Source organism: Echeneis naucrates, chromosome 18 (genome assembly GCF_900963305.1).
Source record: "Echeneis naucrates chromosome 18, fEcheNa1.1, whole genome shotgun sequence".
NCBI classification, from domain to species: Eukaryota; Metazoa; Chordata; class Actinopteri; order Carangiformes; family Echeneidae; genus Echeneis; species Echeneis naucrates.
In genome coordinates this window covers 1,307,720-1,324,634 of record NC_042528.1, presented here as the reverse complement: position 1 = coordinate 1,324,634, position 16,915 = coordinate 1,307,720, and the positions used below count along the sequence as shown (strand labels likewise).

The 16,915-nt window shown below is 44.2% G+C and overlaps 1 protein-coding gene across 6 annotated transcripts in view; it reads right to left on the bottom strand.

Annotated features, from left to right (window-relative positions):
* Nucleotides 1–14,041: 14,041 nt before the first annotated feature.
* The window catches only part of dysf (dysferlin, limb girdle muscular dystrophy 2B (autosomal recessive)), a 44,459-nt gene continuing 41,585 nt past the window's right edge, over nucleotides 14,042–16,915 (bottom strand). For all 6 annotated transcript variants that reach the window (XM_029526971.1, XM_029526973.1, XM_029526976.1 and 3 more), the window contains one exon: nucleotides 14,042–16,884. In XM_029526971.1, coding sequence (XP_029382831.1) covers nucleotides 16,831–16,884 — 54 coding nt within the window. In that variant the 3' untranslated portion in view covers nucleotides 14,042–16,830. The remainder of the gene's footprint in view (nucleotides 16,885–16,915) is intronic.

Below are 16,915 nucleotides of genomic sequence, written 5' to 3'. Positions count from 1 at the left end.
TAACGTCTCTCACTCTCTCTGTCACACACACACACACGACCCCACAGCTTCTGGGAGGTGAGGCGACGAGAGGAGGGAACGCTTTTCCATCGACATCACAGAACAAACAGTGCCCAAAAATCACACACACAAAGGAACACACACTCTGAACGGGGGCGGGGGGGGGGGGGGGCATGTTTGTGGTTAGTGCTGAGAAATTACCAAGGACTTATTTCGTCATTTGCCAGAGCTCGGGGGGTAAAGAGGAATAACTGCACCAAAACACCAAGAACCACAATAAAGCATTTCTGCTGAGAGAGCGAGAGAGGCAGAAAGGAATGGAAAAGAGGGGAGAGAGGCAGCCAGCATCTGACCCTGAAGGATGGATTAGAAACAGGGTGGCAAGGAGGGAAGGAGGGAAGGAAGGAAGGAAGGAAGGAAGGAAGGAAGGAGGCAAACGGGGTAAGTTAGGAGGTGACAACACGACCTCCAGTGGCCGCTCAAGGTAAACGTCCATTTTAGATTCCACTGCTGCGACGAGGGGGAAATTTGGACTTTAGAGAAACTGCAGTTTAGGAATCATCGAGGAAGCACGCTTTAGCTGCGACGTGAAAATGTGAGCGAGAAAAACCAGAAACGTGTTTTCACACATTTAGGAGAAAACGGCGGTTTAACCTCATTCGGTGTCACTGATGTGGTGGAGAGAGATCCTTTAGTTCATAATGCTAATGCTGATAGCGGTTACCCAGAGTGCACTGGGGCTCCACCGGACGCCGCTCAGAGTGTTGCTAGACACACATTTGTGGTCAGATCACCATCGGACTGCAGGAGAGAGTTCAGCTCACTGAAAAGTTCAACCGCTCTGACAGCGAAGCCGATCAGATCCAAAGAAGAACAAACGACTCTTCTGTCGGGACGATCGGTGGGAAAATGTGAAAAAGGTGGAGACAGACGGACGGCACGGCGATGAAAAGAGCGAGATGAAACAAGACATTCTCCTCTGCAGTATTACATTATTATTTTTTTTTTTAGTTCGTCGCTCTCAGCAAACAGAAAGGTGAGGAGAGAGAAATGAAGGAGGGATGAGAGAGAAACGCTCTGATATAACATCTGCCAACGGACTCGTGTCTGCTGCGACCTTCGTTCACGTCTTTCAGCGTCTTCCTATTTAGACACCTGGGGAGGACCACCTGCAGGATCCTTTCTTTGGCGATCTTCTGAACGAGAGCGACTGTCAGATGTTACTTCACACAGAGAAACGAGTCTGAAGAAAACTAAACAGATTCCTGTATGGCACATCTTCAAGCCGAGTCAGAAAATGCTAAATATCACTAAACAGACATTATTGCTGCTGTTCTCGTTTCCTCCTTCTCTGCAGTTATCGGATGACTTCTCATCCGGCTGCTAGCAAAAAGTACAAAGAGTTGATTTTCCGAGCGGCAAAACTCGACAGTATAATCTCTGATTTAATTCCTGAGGAGTCTGCGGGACGCTTCGCTTCCAGACCCATTTATCTTTTTCATTCCAGCGTGTTTCACAGCAAATAAGATACTGAGAGCTTTCATTAACGTCCCCTCAGCATCCACAACCGGTGATGTTATTCACCTCGTGGACTAAAAACGCGAGCACATAAGACTGTCGCTGCATCCTGACTGTCACTGAGCGCAATAAATATCCTCCGTCCCTTTTTAAAGTACAACATTTCCATGATTAAATATGACGCCGTCTCCTCTCGTGCCCTCAGTAATGGCGTCCGAGGTAATCCCGGGTAATTCTCCATATATCAACTCCTGCAGGCCGAGTTAATATTACCCATAAGGCATCGGGTCTCATCTTTATGGCGAAGAATTGAGACAACAAAAAAAAAAAAAAAAAAAAAAGAAAATGGAGATTTACTGCAACGCTGAGCTCAGTCTGTTTTTATAACACACAGACAGGTATGACATCATCGTGGGCTGTGATTCAGTCGTCACTGCAAACTCGTATATCAAGACCCCTGCAGTGTGTGTGTGTGTCTGTGTGTGTGTGTGTGTGTGTGTGTTTTCTCTGATGATGAACGGGAAAACGTCCGTCCTGATACGACTGCGTTTGAATTTCAGGGCCCATATTTTATCAGTAAGAAGACGTATTTGTACATTTAAGTAGAATACGTGCTGGTTGGTGGGTGCAGGTGGGCGTGGCTAAAGGAGCTGACATCACAAAGTGCCAGAAATCCTGACCTGCTGGTTTTATTTCTTTATATACAACCAGAACAGGGAAAGGGAGGAATCGAACACAGGACGACACCTGCTCTGCCTGATAGCTGCACCTTCAGATATTTTGTGAATGGCACCAAACTGTGTAATAATCTTTGGTTTTGCTCTTAAAGGTGCCGCGCTAACAGATTGTTATTCGGATGATGTCATCACGGCTCGACGCCCTCGCCGACCTCTGACGAGCCCGTCTGCTTTTTCTCTCCCTCAGGAACGGCGCGATCAATCGATCTCATAAATATCAAATGCTGAATAATAAAAGCGGACTCTCAGACTCGGGACACGACCCCGACCCACCATTTAGTCCTCCTATTGACCCGCATGATGAATTCAGTCTCTCTGGGCCGTTACCGCCGTGTGGCGCCGGAGGTGACAGACGCTTTGGGCCGATGGTGTCATCACCAGATATAAACCTTGAAGCAGGTTTTAGGAGACAGGCTTTTATGAAACGTGTTTATGGGGTGTAATTCTAATGATGCCATAAAAATATTCATCTCTGCTTAATTTCAAATATCGGCGTAGAAATAAATGTCAGTCATTCTTTATAGGTCGTTACACTTAACGAGGATGATGTGATGTTCCGCTCTTTAGCGGCTCCTCGAGTGGCAGGTGTTTTCATAAAGAGACGTGAAACATGAAAAGGTCGCGTCTTCACATTCAGAGCATCTGCAACAACAACACAACAACTACACAACTCGGACCGGAGACGGATCTGCTCGTACTTATTTCAGCTTCATACGAAATAAATAAAATCGATTCAGGAAAATCTTTTCCTGCTTGGAAACTTTAACTGTGACCTTTGACCTCTACTGGATCAGTAAAGTCTCACCTTACTATCAAAAGTTGGACCGACACTTCAGTCTCTTCAGGTTTTATCAGGTTTCACACCTCGACAGCTGTTGAGTTACAAACCAGCAAGACTACATGATGGTATATATACATATTAATGTGTGTGTGTGTGTGTGTGTGTGTGTGTGTGTGTGTGTGTGTGTGTGTGTGTGTGTGTGTGTGTGTGTGTGTGTGTGTGTGTGTGTGTGTGTGTGTGTGTGTGTGTGTGTGTGTGTGTGTGTGTTTTACAGCCTGGGAAGGTACCGTCCTCAGGGCTCATGTTGTTAGTGAACCACATTCTTCTCTCTTCTCATAATCACGCACAGACCCGCAGTTCATCGCCGGGGCAAAGCTCACCACTCAAACACGCTGCTTTCATCACACGAGGAGAAAAAAAATAAAACTTTTTCTCATTATTTTAAAATCTTTTTCTTATTAGCATCTTACAGCATCCGATCGCAGCATTCATGCACATGATAGCGGGATTATTTGACTTTCTTTATCTGGCGTGCCGACGTTCTATAAAATAATCTCCTTCCTAACTCGACGGAGGCTCACCTTTTGTTCCCATCATCCTGTTCAGCTGCGTTTTTTTTTTTTTTATCTAATCAAGTTGAAAGCAGAATTTATGATAAAGCTGCAGTCGTAAAACTTGCTGAGTGGTGTCTTGTTTTTCACGACTGGTCAGACGGAGGGACTGTTCGCCGTTCTTATATAATAATTGGACCACAAACCTGAGTGATGTAACGCTTAATTATAATGTAAAAGAACTTGTAAAACTTCAGAGAAAGCTAAATTTTCCCAGAAGCCTCAGCGTAGGAGTTGTATCGATCATCACTGAAACTTTTGTATTTGGCCACCTGGAGGCAGCAGAACAAATCACTTTTTCCCATAGACTTCAGTAAAACCCGTGTTTGGACCACACTGCATCATGGGCACTTTCAAACGTGGGAAATAAGAGAAAGTACTCGATCTGATCCACCAGCGTCGATGTTTGTTGTAAACGTGAGAAGAAAAGTTGGATTTCACTGAAAGAGTGAAGCCGTCCGTCGTTTCCCTCCATCACGCTCTCCTGACCGTCAAACATCTGGCCGACAGGAAACCTGCCGTTTATATTCACAGCGATTCTTCCTTTATTAGCCTTCCTGGCGGGCCGTCGTCTGAACACCATGATATATTTTGGTGTCGGTTTGTGGGATGAATCCGCTGGCGTTCAAAAGCTAACGAGGTTAGCTCGGTGGTTTGACGTTCAGCTACTTTGATGACTCAGGACTTTTATTTATCGACGGCTCGTTCTGGATGAGCAAAGAAACTCTCAGTCATGATCCACTAATGTGGTGAAAAACCAGATGAGACCACGTTTTGGTCCAGAGAGCAAAGAGAGTCGCTGCAATCAGTTCATCTTTATTCAGTATTTCGATTTTATTAAACTACATTCCTGAATATTCGCTTCTGTTTTTTCAGATGTACTTTTGTGTTCACAGCCAACATCATCTGCTGAACATCGAGTGTGATTAAACTTTTAAAGATGCCAAACATTGACGTGTAATTTATGAACGATTAAAGATTCTTTAATACTCGGCCTGTGTTGTTGGATAGTTATAATTGATCTGCTGCTACACAACTTTGGATCCGTTCGCTTTTGTGGTGCGATCCCAGTTTGAGTTAAAAACCAGTTTGGGAACGCTGACTTTGGGAATCTGGAAGCCAAGATGAGTTTCCAGCATCTGGGTGGACTGCCCTAGATGGACGGGAGTCATTTTTCCAGCTGCCGAAGGGTTGTGTTATCCCTCCACGTCGCTGTTGTGCGACTGATGCCACAGCGTTTTTGTTTTTTTTTTTTAACAGCACTATTTCATGCTGTCAGAGAATTTGTCAGCACGAATAAATCAGACAGAAGCGTCGGACCGTCCGTCCTTCGATCCAGAGGGCAGCTAACATCACAAAGTGTGTGTGTGTGCGCGCGTCTCACACAGACACACACTCACAAACGACTGCCAGCGTCTTATGACACGTCCCAATCCCATCTAAGCGTGTGTGCACATTTCTATTTGGAAATATCTATGAATTTGTGCGTTACTGCTCCCGTTGTTGTGTGGTGGCAGTTTTAGGAAGTTTTGGTCTTCCAGGATGGAACGAACGCGAAGTCGTGTCGGATCGTCGTCCTTCACTGAAAGGTCACCAGAGTGTTGACCTTTCCTTCCCTACCTCCTTCCCTCCTTTCCTCTGTCCTTACAGTACAAAGGCTGTGTGTTTCAGGTACAGTTGTGTGTTCTCCATATGGCTCCCATATTGTGGCTAACCGGGCTGTAAAAACATAACAGGGGCGACTCTTAAAATATAATGAAAAGCTCCGCTCCTCCGTTTACGTCGCCTGGAGGAGCCGTTTGGCCGCCCGCTCTCGGAGACACCGACCCGGACCAGAGAGCTCCGAGGTTTTCATCAAACGAGAGAAAACCTGTGATGGAGATTTCAGCCAGACTGAAATTTAATATTCTGCGTTTCCTTTTCTTTCACTGAAATGTGTTTGATTGGCGGGAGGAAAAAAAAAAAAAACATAAAATATTCAAATAGGAAGTTTCTGTATGAAGGCTGCTGCTCAGATGAAACTATTTCTAGTTTTTTCTTTAACTCTTGAAAGATGAAAACGTTAAATACGTTCAGCAGCTAAAAGCTAATTATGTTCCTTTACAAGACATTTCATCATTTTAACTGAATACTGAATTATTTCTTCAAACAACAAACTTAAAGCTGATAAAACAAATGAACTGAGGAGAATTACAGCGTCGGGTCTATTTCAGGATATTTTAAAAATAGAAATAGTGCTTATAGAAGCTGAACGGATGAAATCATCGTTAATGGATCCTGATTAATAACTAAATAAAGCTCAGACGTTCACACCAGCAGTTTGTGTGATCACAAACAAAAAAAACCCCCAAAACACACACAACCATTCATTAAAATAAATGAACTGCACTTCTCAGACAAATTATTTTAGTAAAAACACATGGCAGACACACACAGACACACACAGCAACATTCTCGGCTAGGTTTCGATATCAGCGGTGATATAATGACTCTGAGGCTTTGACCTTTTATAAGTGGGATAGAAAACAAATGGAGCTTAGACACACAAAACGTTCTCTGCCCTGATTTGCTCTGATAAAAGGGGGGACCGTGGCCTTGGCGAAGTCTGACCGCGATGATTTTTTTCCCCTGCCTTGTTATTTGTGTTGTGCGTGTGTAGACCACTGTGTGTGTTTGTGTAGCCCTCCGACTAAGGACTTGATCTTTTTCCAGCTACTGAAAACTTTTTTTTTTTTTTTTTTAAATAACACACAAATGCTCTTTAGCAGTCAGTGTGTGTGTGTGAGTGTGTGTGTGTGTGTGTGTGTGTGTGTCACTGAAACTGCTCTCATTTTCGTAGAAGAAAGATGAAGGAAGATTTATTGATGCTAACGCTGCTTCAGATAACAACCGGAGGACACACAACCTCAGTACAACTTGAGTCAACACAAAAAGTGATCAACAAAGGCGGCGACAAAAGTCTGACGTTTGTACAAACCCAACAGCTACACAACAGACAAACACCTTAAACACCAACGATCGGCGCAGAGACGGCCTGTAAAAGTCATGGCGGGCTGTTCTCGATGCCTTTGGCGCTCTAATTGGCGGAGGCCTGTGATTGGCTGCTGGACATCTGCCAACAACCAGTGAGAGGCCTCGGTCTGCGGGATCAAAACCCCGGCTGTTAAAGCAGCAGGGGGGCTCAGAGTGTGTGTGTGTGTGTGTGTGTGTGTGTGTGTGTGGTCACCTCAGTCAGGAGTACAAACGGCAACAACGCTGAGTGACACGCACACACGTACACACAATTACAGTCTACATTTACCCTAAAACCTTAAATTAATAAAGTATGTGAAACATCCTTTGTGTGTGTGTGTGTGTGTGTGTGTGTGTGTCTGCCACATGTGTTAGACTCATAACAGTCACAGTAGGAGGTTTCAAAGCCACAATGGTGCGACTGCTGCCGAGCTGCATACATGAGATGTTCGACAAACCTTCAGACCGACAACACATGTACACACCACCGTGGAGTCTCACACACACACACACACTTGATCGCACAATAAAGAGCACGCCAACACAAGCCAGCACAGTCATTAACAGAGCTGCTGCTCTCGGTGTAGTTCGGATTATTTCACATAATAAAACTGTTTCAGCGGGTTTTTTGCCCATCACAGGGTGTGTACACACACACACACACACACACACACACACACACACACACACACACACACACACACACACACCCTGTTGTGACGCCTTTGGACACACACAGGGTTCCCTCTGATCAGCTGAACACGCAAATTGTGTCGCCTCTGAACAAAAACATTCCCACCACAACGAAAAGAAGAAACCTGTCTGACAGGAAACAGTCGCACAACGCAGAAACACAACTTCAACTTAACTGCAATGTTTTTACTAATTTACAGTTTAACTGTTGAGCTCAATAAAGGAAAACTTAATTTGATGACAAAATTAAAAATGAACGCTGGATGGAAACCAAACTTCAACACAAGCTAACACACACACACAGACACACAAACACACACAGCAGTGTTCCTGAGGAACAGAATTAAGACCAACGTAGAGTTCTGTTGTAACAGAAACACGGTGTCATTAAAGGTCAGACGTACAGATGTGAAAAACATTTGGTGATTAAAGAGCCACGTTGGAGAGCAAATACACAAATGAAAAGAATGTGCACGGTGACAAACACGCACACACACACACACGCACAACTGCCCTCAGTTAAAATGAATTTATTTTATGAAATCTAATAATCGCAGCAATAAAAGCATACTGGAATGATGTTCTGGCCGTTTCCTCTGTGACGTCTAAAGCCTCTTTTTCCTGCTCGCATTTACAGGAGGTGAGTGAAAGGATGTAGGAGTGTGTGTGTGTGTGTGTGTGTGTGTGCGTTCACCTTAAGGATGCAAAGAAAGAGCCCAAGTTAAATTCAAATAAAAGGATTTAACCCAACAGGATATTACATCATGGCGCTGGCCGGCGGCCCGGAGGTCTGATTGGAGAGCCCAAACATTTATTCTGCACCGATTTAACGTTTACTGCATCGCTTTTGGAATTACACATAAAATGAACATTTAATTAAAAAAGAAATACAGAAAGAGGAACACGGAGGAGAAAAAAGGGCAAAGAAGGAGCAATAAATTTTGTTAAAAAGGGTTTAAACCAGCAAATTAGAGAGAAATAAAGAATTTGAATGACCTGAGACGACACACAGACACACACGGGGAAGCTAAATACAAAATAAGTGGATGAAAATACGAAATGGATGTTTCAGAAAACCCCCAACAGGTCTGAGGCCAACTTCTACAGGATCAGACAGGGTGGTCCGAGGCGAAGGGGTTAAAACAAAAAATGACTCCAGAGTCAAGATGAGTTCTTCTAATTAGAAAACAGCTAAATTAGGTCGAAAAATTCAACATGTGTCGGAGTGAAAAGAGAAAAACAATCCAGAACGACGTGACATGTGGAAATATTATGAGAAATAAGCCTAAAGTCATCTCCGTTTATTAAAAGTGTTAAATCTTGAAGGACGCGTCGGGCCACGACTTTGATCTAATCTCATTTAAAATAAAAGGATTAAGTTATGAGCTTCATTAATGGGATGAAAAAAATGTGGCTTTAGGAGAACAGGAACAGGATTATATTTTATTTTATGGTTTTGAATATAACTAGATACTTAAAAACGTTGGTCTCGACCCGGTTTCAACCCAAAATCCTCAACTTCACGTGAACTGGACTGGAGTTATGGGCCGCTTTTCCTCTGAAGTGTCCCCAAAGGAAACCCCGGCCTCGCCAAAAAAAGCACCACAACGGAGCTCGTTACGGGTTTTAAAGCCGTGATGAGGATGCGAAAGTGATGAAGAGTTCAGTGACGGAGCATCATCATCATCATCGCCGCTCTCACACGAGACAAAGAACAATGAGCTGCTCTCACAAACGCTCTGCACACTTAGATTTATAGAGCAATCATCACAGTACGAAACTCATTTTACTATCTATTGTTGTGAGTAACAACACAGGGATATTGTGTAACTGTGGAACCACCAGAAAGCACTGGAAACACAACACACACACAGTAAATCACACAAACGCCTGTTCAGTTAACCCCGTTAAGTCCAACGGCAGATCTCAGATCAGATCTGACTGACCAGCCCCAGTTTATGGTTTACAGAATAAGGAGTGAGATATTTAGAGCATTAGAACATCACCAGAACTCCGGACCAGAAAAACAAACAGCTTAATGCAGAAAGTGATGACGTCGCACATGAGAAAGATGTTTCTGTGACTTCAGACATTTAAAATAAGAACACTTCGTTGGACTTCATCAGTTTTTACTGTCAGCCTCAGAGCTCGTTACCGAGCCAGCCAAATAAAACCCCCATCCTCCTTAACGAGGCTACATTAAAGGCCCCAAATCTTATTAGCACTGATGCTAATTTGTAATCACAACATCCCACTGGTTTGGTAAAATCTCCCCGAGTGAGCGAGTGTGCGATAAAGGCCACACACAACCAGCAGCAACACAACAATACAAGTCAAGAAATAGCCGACTGAACAAAGACAGTCATTGTTTTGTCGGGACTTTGTTGTTGGAAGGGGGGGCTGTGAGACATGACAAAGTTACAGCTCCCACACAACACACAACACTACACACCCACAGACACACACACATGGAAATCAGGGCGTTCTTAGATCCTTTTGTCTCCTTGACCTGCTACTGTCGCACAGGAAACGGAGTGGCAGTGCTGGGAGCCTCTCCGTCACATTTAGGGACTATTTGTGTGTGTGTGTGTGTGAACAACATCCTTCTAACGTGACCTTGAAGATGTGCGTGTCGGCCCGTCACTTCACACTTACTGTTTGTCACAATGTCGGCGCCGTTTCCTCCAGAAGTCCCTCCAGGATAGATGTGGACGTCCATTCTTTGACTCTCACGCTGCTCTTCCTCGGGCCGCTCTGTCCAAAGGTCAGGACCTCTGCAGTGCAGAGTGTGTTGTGAGGCTCGAGACCAGATCATCAGATGTTTCAGATGGATCACCTGCTGAAACACCGACAGATGAACATGAAAGAGGTCATTTTAACGACTGCAGATCTGGACTTTCTTTTTTTCCACCAACAGGCTTCACTAACAAACATTCAAAGCTTCCTCTGAAGTTTTTCCACGAGTGATTTACAAACACACAAAGATACTCACAACTGACACAGAGCTGATTTTCAACACCTGAGCAGGAGCTCCACACTTCTTCTTCTTCTGCCTTTTATGTGCTTGGCAGGTTGCCGTCCCGTTCCAGGGGCAGTAGCTCCACCTGCTGGTCTGGAGTGTGGAGCGTCAGACGGAGTCTCTCTGTGTCTTATTTGTTATGACATTCATCGACATGCATCCCCGATGTGCAGATTATTATCTGAGGCTTCTCAGACGCTGATCTTGGCGCCTTCTTTTCCTCCTCATCAGATTCAGACGACCACAGTGTGACCACAATGTAAAGTCTGATCCTCTCCGGTTTGTCTTCTGAGGCCTCTTCCTCTCTAAAGTCTTCTGAATGTTATTAAAGGTTTCTGTGTCACACAGAAACCGCTCAGCGAGGCGGGACGGCAGCTTCCTGCTTTGAGGACACACAGGAACGTGTCGCACGGCGGCTGTTGGACGGAAATGCACGAGAATTAACGTTTTCTTGGCTGAAATTTGTCACATTTTTCTGATTCCTGGTTGGTCGTGAGTCGCCACGAGAGGCCGAGATGAACCAAAGGATGAGGTAAAGACTAGACCACCCTCTCTTACCTGAGTCCTGGACCGGGTCCAGGCACGCAGCTATCCAGTGACTAAACGGCCCAACAATTTGGTGATTAGCATCTTGTTAAATTATACTGCTTTTTCCACTGAGCTGTTCAGCTGCATTCCTCACTGCTAGTTAACACGAAGACTAATGAGGGGAGCATGGCGTGTAAAATGAGTTTACAGCCGTGTGATGGCGGTACGAACGGCGGACAACACAAAACAAACAATGGCAAAGCGGCACACAAATGTTCGCCGCCCCGCACCAGGACTCACAAACACAACTCGGTGATGTCCAACGTCAAGCTAGAAGACACAATGGACTAAACAAATCTGAGTTTTACAAGAGTTAGTTGTGAGCAATAAAGCCGCTCCAGAGGCCAAACAGAGCCGGCGAGTCCAACCTCGTTAGACGGAGCCAGATCTGAGACCAGCAACCAAACAAACCGTCCAGAGCGCCTCCTGTTAGCTAGCTAACAAAGGACAGCTGAGGCTGATGGGAAGCTCTGTCCCGTCAAGGTTTCAGATTCATTTAGCCCCGCCCCCCTGTCTCCACACTTTCATCGGTTCTTTAGGTTTGAGATTTAGTTTAAGGTGGAAATATTTCATCGGGAACGTAAACGTGCCGAAGGACCAATCAGAAGTCAGAGCTGCTGTTTCATCATCATTTCACCTCGAATGATAAAAGCTGTTTGCAGCTTTAGCTTGACATGCACCACAGGAGTTATGGTTCATATTTTAATAATTAATTGAATACTTTCTGAGGCCTTCATTCATTTGTGTTGTGACGCCTGAGTAACATGGCGAAGCTCGTAAAGGATGTTTGTCGGTTTACGTCTCTCTCATGAAGGATTAACTGTTCTCGCTGGATCTCAGTTCAGCTGAGGAATTCATTTTCCGACATTTCATCCAAATAAAATAAAATTAAAAAAAAAAAGCAAACTGACTAGAAGTGAGAAGCCAAACGGCCGCTGACAGACGGCTTCATCCAGGAAGAGATCTGCACTCTGGACGGCCTCAGAGGTGTCAGAGCGAGCTGTTAACGCACATCTGTACACATGTGAGTGGCTGAGTGTGTGTGCAAGTTTTTGCAAGCTGATATCATATGTCTGTGTGTGTGTGTGTGTGTGTGAGACAGAGTTTGTAAGCTGATATCATCGGCCTGAACTTTGGCAGTGTGACGAAGAGACTCCCAGGTACAGATGGAGCTACTGCGGTTTTATTAGCTGCAAGTGTTTGATGTTACAGGCCTCCTCGTCGCTGAGAGAGTGTGTGAGTGTGTTTCAGGTGATAATGAAACAACTAGAATCCTGTTTGCCAGCCTCCCCTCCGGCCATTTTCCATCATGTCTGGTGAAAGGTGCACTTTGACCCCTCCATGTTTAAAGCTGCCTTTTTAGACACACACACACACACACACACACACACCGTCGGGGAAAGTACCACTGATCTTTGGCTGTAAACAAAACAACTTTCAGAGAAGCCAGATTTAATCCATCAGTGAGTCTGATTAACGCTGCAGTGAGCTGACACAACAGGATGAGGAGAGAGGAGAGAAATGAAGAGGAGGAGGATGATGATGATGATGATGATGATGGCGGGGGGGGGGGGGGGGGGGGGGGGGGGGGCGGACTATGGGCTGGTGTGAAAAAGCAAACTGATAATAACTGCGATTCTTTGGCGTTATTCTTTCGTAAAACTTTTTTTTTTTCCTCCTGATCATGTTTGGTTTTGGAATTTAGGAGAAGTTTTTTAAAGCTGGCTTTTGAAACCAAGTCAGGTTGTGTTGAAGTCTATGGGAAAATGTCCCTTCTCTACCGCAGCAAATGTTTTCCTGATGAGTTTATGGTCTCAGTCCTCAACATAACATGATGTTCATTTTTAAATGTTAATGTATGTTTTACTTGTATTCCAGTTTAAGTCTTCACAAAACACACAACAAACTCCAGAAAGTTAGAGATGGATTTGTGTGTTGCGAGGAGGCACGAGCAGTTCACTTTCCCTCGTTTTCCACAAATTCTTGAATTTTTGAGGGAAAACAAATCAGGACTTTTTTTTTTTTTTTTAATCTGCAGCATGAACGCAGCCAAAGAAATCAACTCGAGTCGTTTTTGTGACAGAGGAAGTGATAAGGAGGGAAAATAGTGGAGGAGGGAAGAGGAGGCAAGGGAAGAAGGGAGTGAGGGAGGGAGGAAGGAGGTCAGCACAGGGTGAAGAGGAGGAAGAAAGGGAAGGTCAACGAAAATGAAAGAGATGGAGACCACCACCACGGCCCACCCAGACTGAACACACACCTGCGGTTCACGTTGACCATAACAACGCCCCTGAGAAAGAGAAGAAAAAAAAACAGGCAGAACATGAGATGGAGAAGACGACGACGACGGGAGGATGGAGGGAGGAAACAGGGGAAGGCAAAGTACTAATTTCAAGCTCAGGAGGAATCGATCAAAGTGAGTTTTTGGTTCGAATTGTGCCAACGCTGCAGGTTCGCAGCAAGGGCAGCGAACTAAACACACATGCAAACTGCACAGTCACAAATGTTTGTGTACACACACACACACACACACACACACACCACTTAAAACAGAGGAATGTCTTGTTTCTAATTAAAATCATATTGAGTCATAATAATATTAAAATGTGGACTCGATACAGACTCGAAATGGAATTTGACCAAAACCAACGCAGCTTAATGGAACCTGAACCACAATGACAAATCACAACGCCAACGAAAATTATCCCACATAACCTTGGAGAAAATAATTTACTGCTCGCCGTAGTCATTTAACTTCACCGTGACCAGCAGTTTTTAGAAGAACGTGACTCTTCCTGGCTGAGCGAGCGAGAACACTCCGTTCAGATAGCAGTTTAATAAAGAAATATTTAATGCGTCTGTAATAAATAAACAGACACACGATCCGAGTTAAAGTTGCAAGGAAAGGCTAACTAATAAAGGAAAATTTCTCAGTGAGGGCAAAGACAGCCTCGTTCTCTCTGTAATTACCAAGATTTCATTAAAACCTCAAAAGGAGTGAAGCTCAACTGAACTGAAGACGTTTCTGCTCAGATTTCTCCTGGCTTTAGAAGTTCGCTGAGCCTGGAAAAGAAAACACAGCACACCGATCAGAAATCTGCTTTATTGATAATACTGAGAAAACAGTGCACAGTATTGCTCTTTGTAGATATGAAGTTGAATACACGTCACCTTTCCGATACATTCAGCGTGTCACTGAGACCAGGAAACCGGCCGGAGTGAAAACCATGGCACACAAACAGCTTTTATTTGGTGGAATCCTGTTTGACTCACACAGTTCAAATTCTTTGAACACAAAGTGCACTTTACAGGCTAAACAGTGACATTCAATATATTTTCTGATAAAACAGCTAAAACACGATCCGTCCACCTTTTTTACAGCTGCTGCGCTTCATTAAACATCAGACGGACGTTCAGGACGTTCTGATATCTGGAATTCCAGTGACATCACAGAAAAGGGGTGTGACAAGTTTCAGCCTGTCCAATGAGAAAGCAGCAAGTGTTTTAAGCTTCATAACGGCAACTGGAAGCAAAGTTCTTCTTTTTGGTTGTTTCGGTTCTGATTCAGGCTGAGCTGAAGCTAGCGGCTAACGGCTAACGGCTAAAGGCACGTTGCATTTACTGAACTGAAACATTTTAAGGCATCTTGAGGTTTTAAAAAGCAGCAGACAGAATTTTGACTGAGAACAGCAGGATTGTCTGACTTAAAGCTTTTCATCACATCAGCAGGACGATTAAAGCGCTCTCAAATATATTTAAAGCTTTCAGATAACACAAAAAACTGAGTACAATTTAAATAAAATTCTAAATAAATTCATCTGGTGCATTCAGACATGATGCAGGTTATATAAAAAAAGACAACTTTCATTAGCATTCACTGCCGGCACATGATAGAATCTGTGAAATCAGTTTATCTGTCAAACTCTTTTTGTTTTCTTTTAACTCAACTGACTCGTGGCTGGAAACAAAAACATGGCGATGCTCATTCCTCTAAAACCTCACGGTCAGTTCTGTAAATGTGAACAGCACGAAGAACCTTCATTTAAAAACTGACCTGAACCAAAAGACCCCAACGGCCGAAACACTGATAAAAAATAAGAGCGATGCGGCCGGACAGGAACCAACAAAGACCCAGACTTTAAAGGTCCCATATGGTCTGAGTTCTATTTCAATCCAGTCAAAGTATCAAAGGTCTCGGAGAAATGCTCACAGTCTGGATTCAGACACTTCCTGAACTTTGTGATGTCACTACAGAGTAGCCCCGCCCTCCTCAGGACCAGATCTGCTCACTGACATGTTGTTCCTGGAGCTCCAGAGAAAAGCCCGAGGGAGGAATCCTAAAATGACACTCAGAAAGTTTTTGGTTCTTCAAACCACAAATATGTTTTTCTTATGGATATCGACCCTTCAAAATAAAAGACAGAAGTATAACATATGGGACCTTTAAAAAGCGAATTCACAGAATCCAGCTGAGTCGCTCACTGACTGCTCGCATAAATACATTTATTAGTGTCAGATGCTTCCAAAGTTGCCTCTAAATTTCTCTGTCATCACTCAGTTCAGCTGTCAGTAACTGTATTTTTGTTTTTTGTTAATTTTTTTGTTAGTGTCTATGAACTGTGATCAAATTTCATCCTCATTGCACAACATAAACAGAAAAACATGTAAATGACCAGAACAATGTGGTGAATTTAGCTGCATTGAAACGCAGATGAATAGCTGCGGGGCATTTGGGGCAGTTGGTGCTGCTGGACAGCTCGGTGTGGTAGAATTCACTTTGCGTCGCAGCAGAAAGAAGCCAAACGGTGCAAAATGAATGAAATGCACCTTCATAGTCCTGTTTTGGGTTTTATTGGAGGTGAAAATGGGCGAGTCGACCTCAAGCTGCTCCAGTTCTTCAAAATAAAATGCTCAGTGGGTTTCCAAGAGCCACATCACAGAAAAACAACACAAAAGGAGGCAAACGTGGACTTCATGGAGCGACGACGCCGGACTGACGCTCGTATTAAAGCGTGTTGTTGACAGATTCTAAAACTCCAGAGAAGGTGAATCAGGCTAAAACCCTCCCTGACCTGGCAGCCCGACAGGTTGGCAGAGCAACGGCCAATAAACGAGCTGCTTCTGGGGCCATGTGACGTTTTGTTTACGGGGCCTGGTTGGCTCGTAATCGGCCGGCGTGAACCTGAGGAGTGTCAGATTTTCCAATCTGCTCGAGATGACGGGGGGAAAAAAAAAAGTAAGAACAGAGAAGAAGAAACAAAGAAAAAGGAAATAAAATAGATTTCAATAAAGTGTGTTTAAATAACGCTCCGTTCGCCTTCATCATCTGTCAGTGTTTGATTTGGTGAGTTACACACACACACACACACACACACAGGAAATCCCACAGAGTCTGGGTGGATTAGTCCTTCTCCTCTAACCCTTCCTGTTCAGCACTGTGTGTAACTCTGTCCTCACCTAAACACAAACGCACACATACACACATAAAAGTGCTATAAATTTGCTCAAACACACACACACAGGACAAATTAAAGAAATAGACTGAACAGCATGAGTCTGTCTTCTGCACTGTGTGTGTCTGTGTGTGCGTCCTTATCTGCCCACATCGATCAATTTGAAAACACACTAATAAAATTCAAACCCCAGAGATCAGCAAGAACAAATCCGCTGATTTAACCTGCTGAACCCTGAAGGAGGAGGCGGAGAAAATGACTGAAAGCCAACAATGAAGTTTGACAGCCTGAAAACATCACAGCTTCTGTTTCTAACGCGTCGCTGGTGCAGATGATGATGACGATGAAGGCGATAGACACACACACACACCATCAGGGAAAAAACAGCATCTGGACTCAGAACAGAAAAGTTCCCGCTCCATCACTGGGCCTTGGCTGGTCCAAACGGTCCCACCATCCTCATGGCAGCGTAGTTCTGAAAGAGGACACAGGAAGTTATTCAGTTT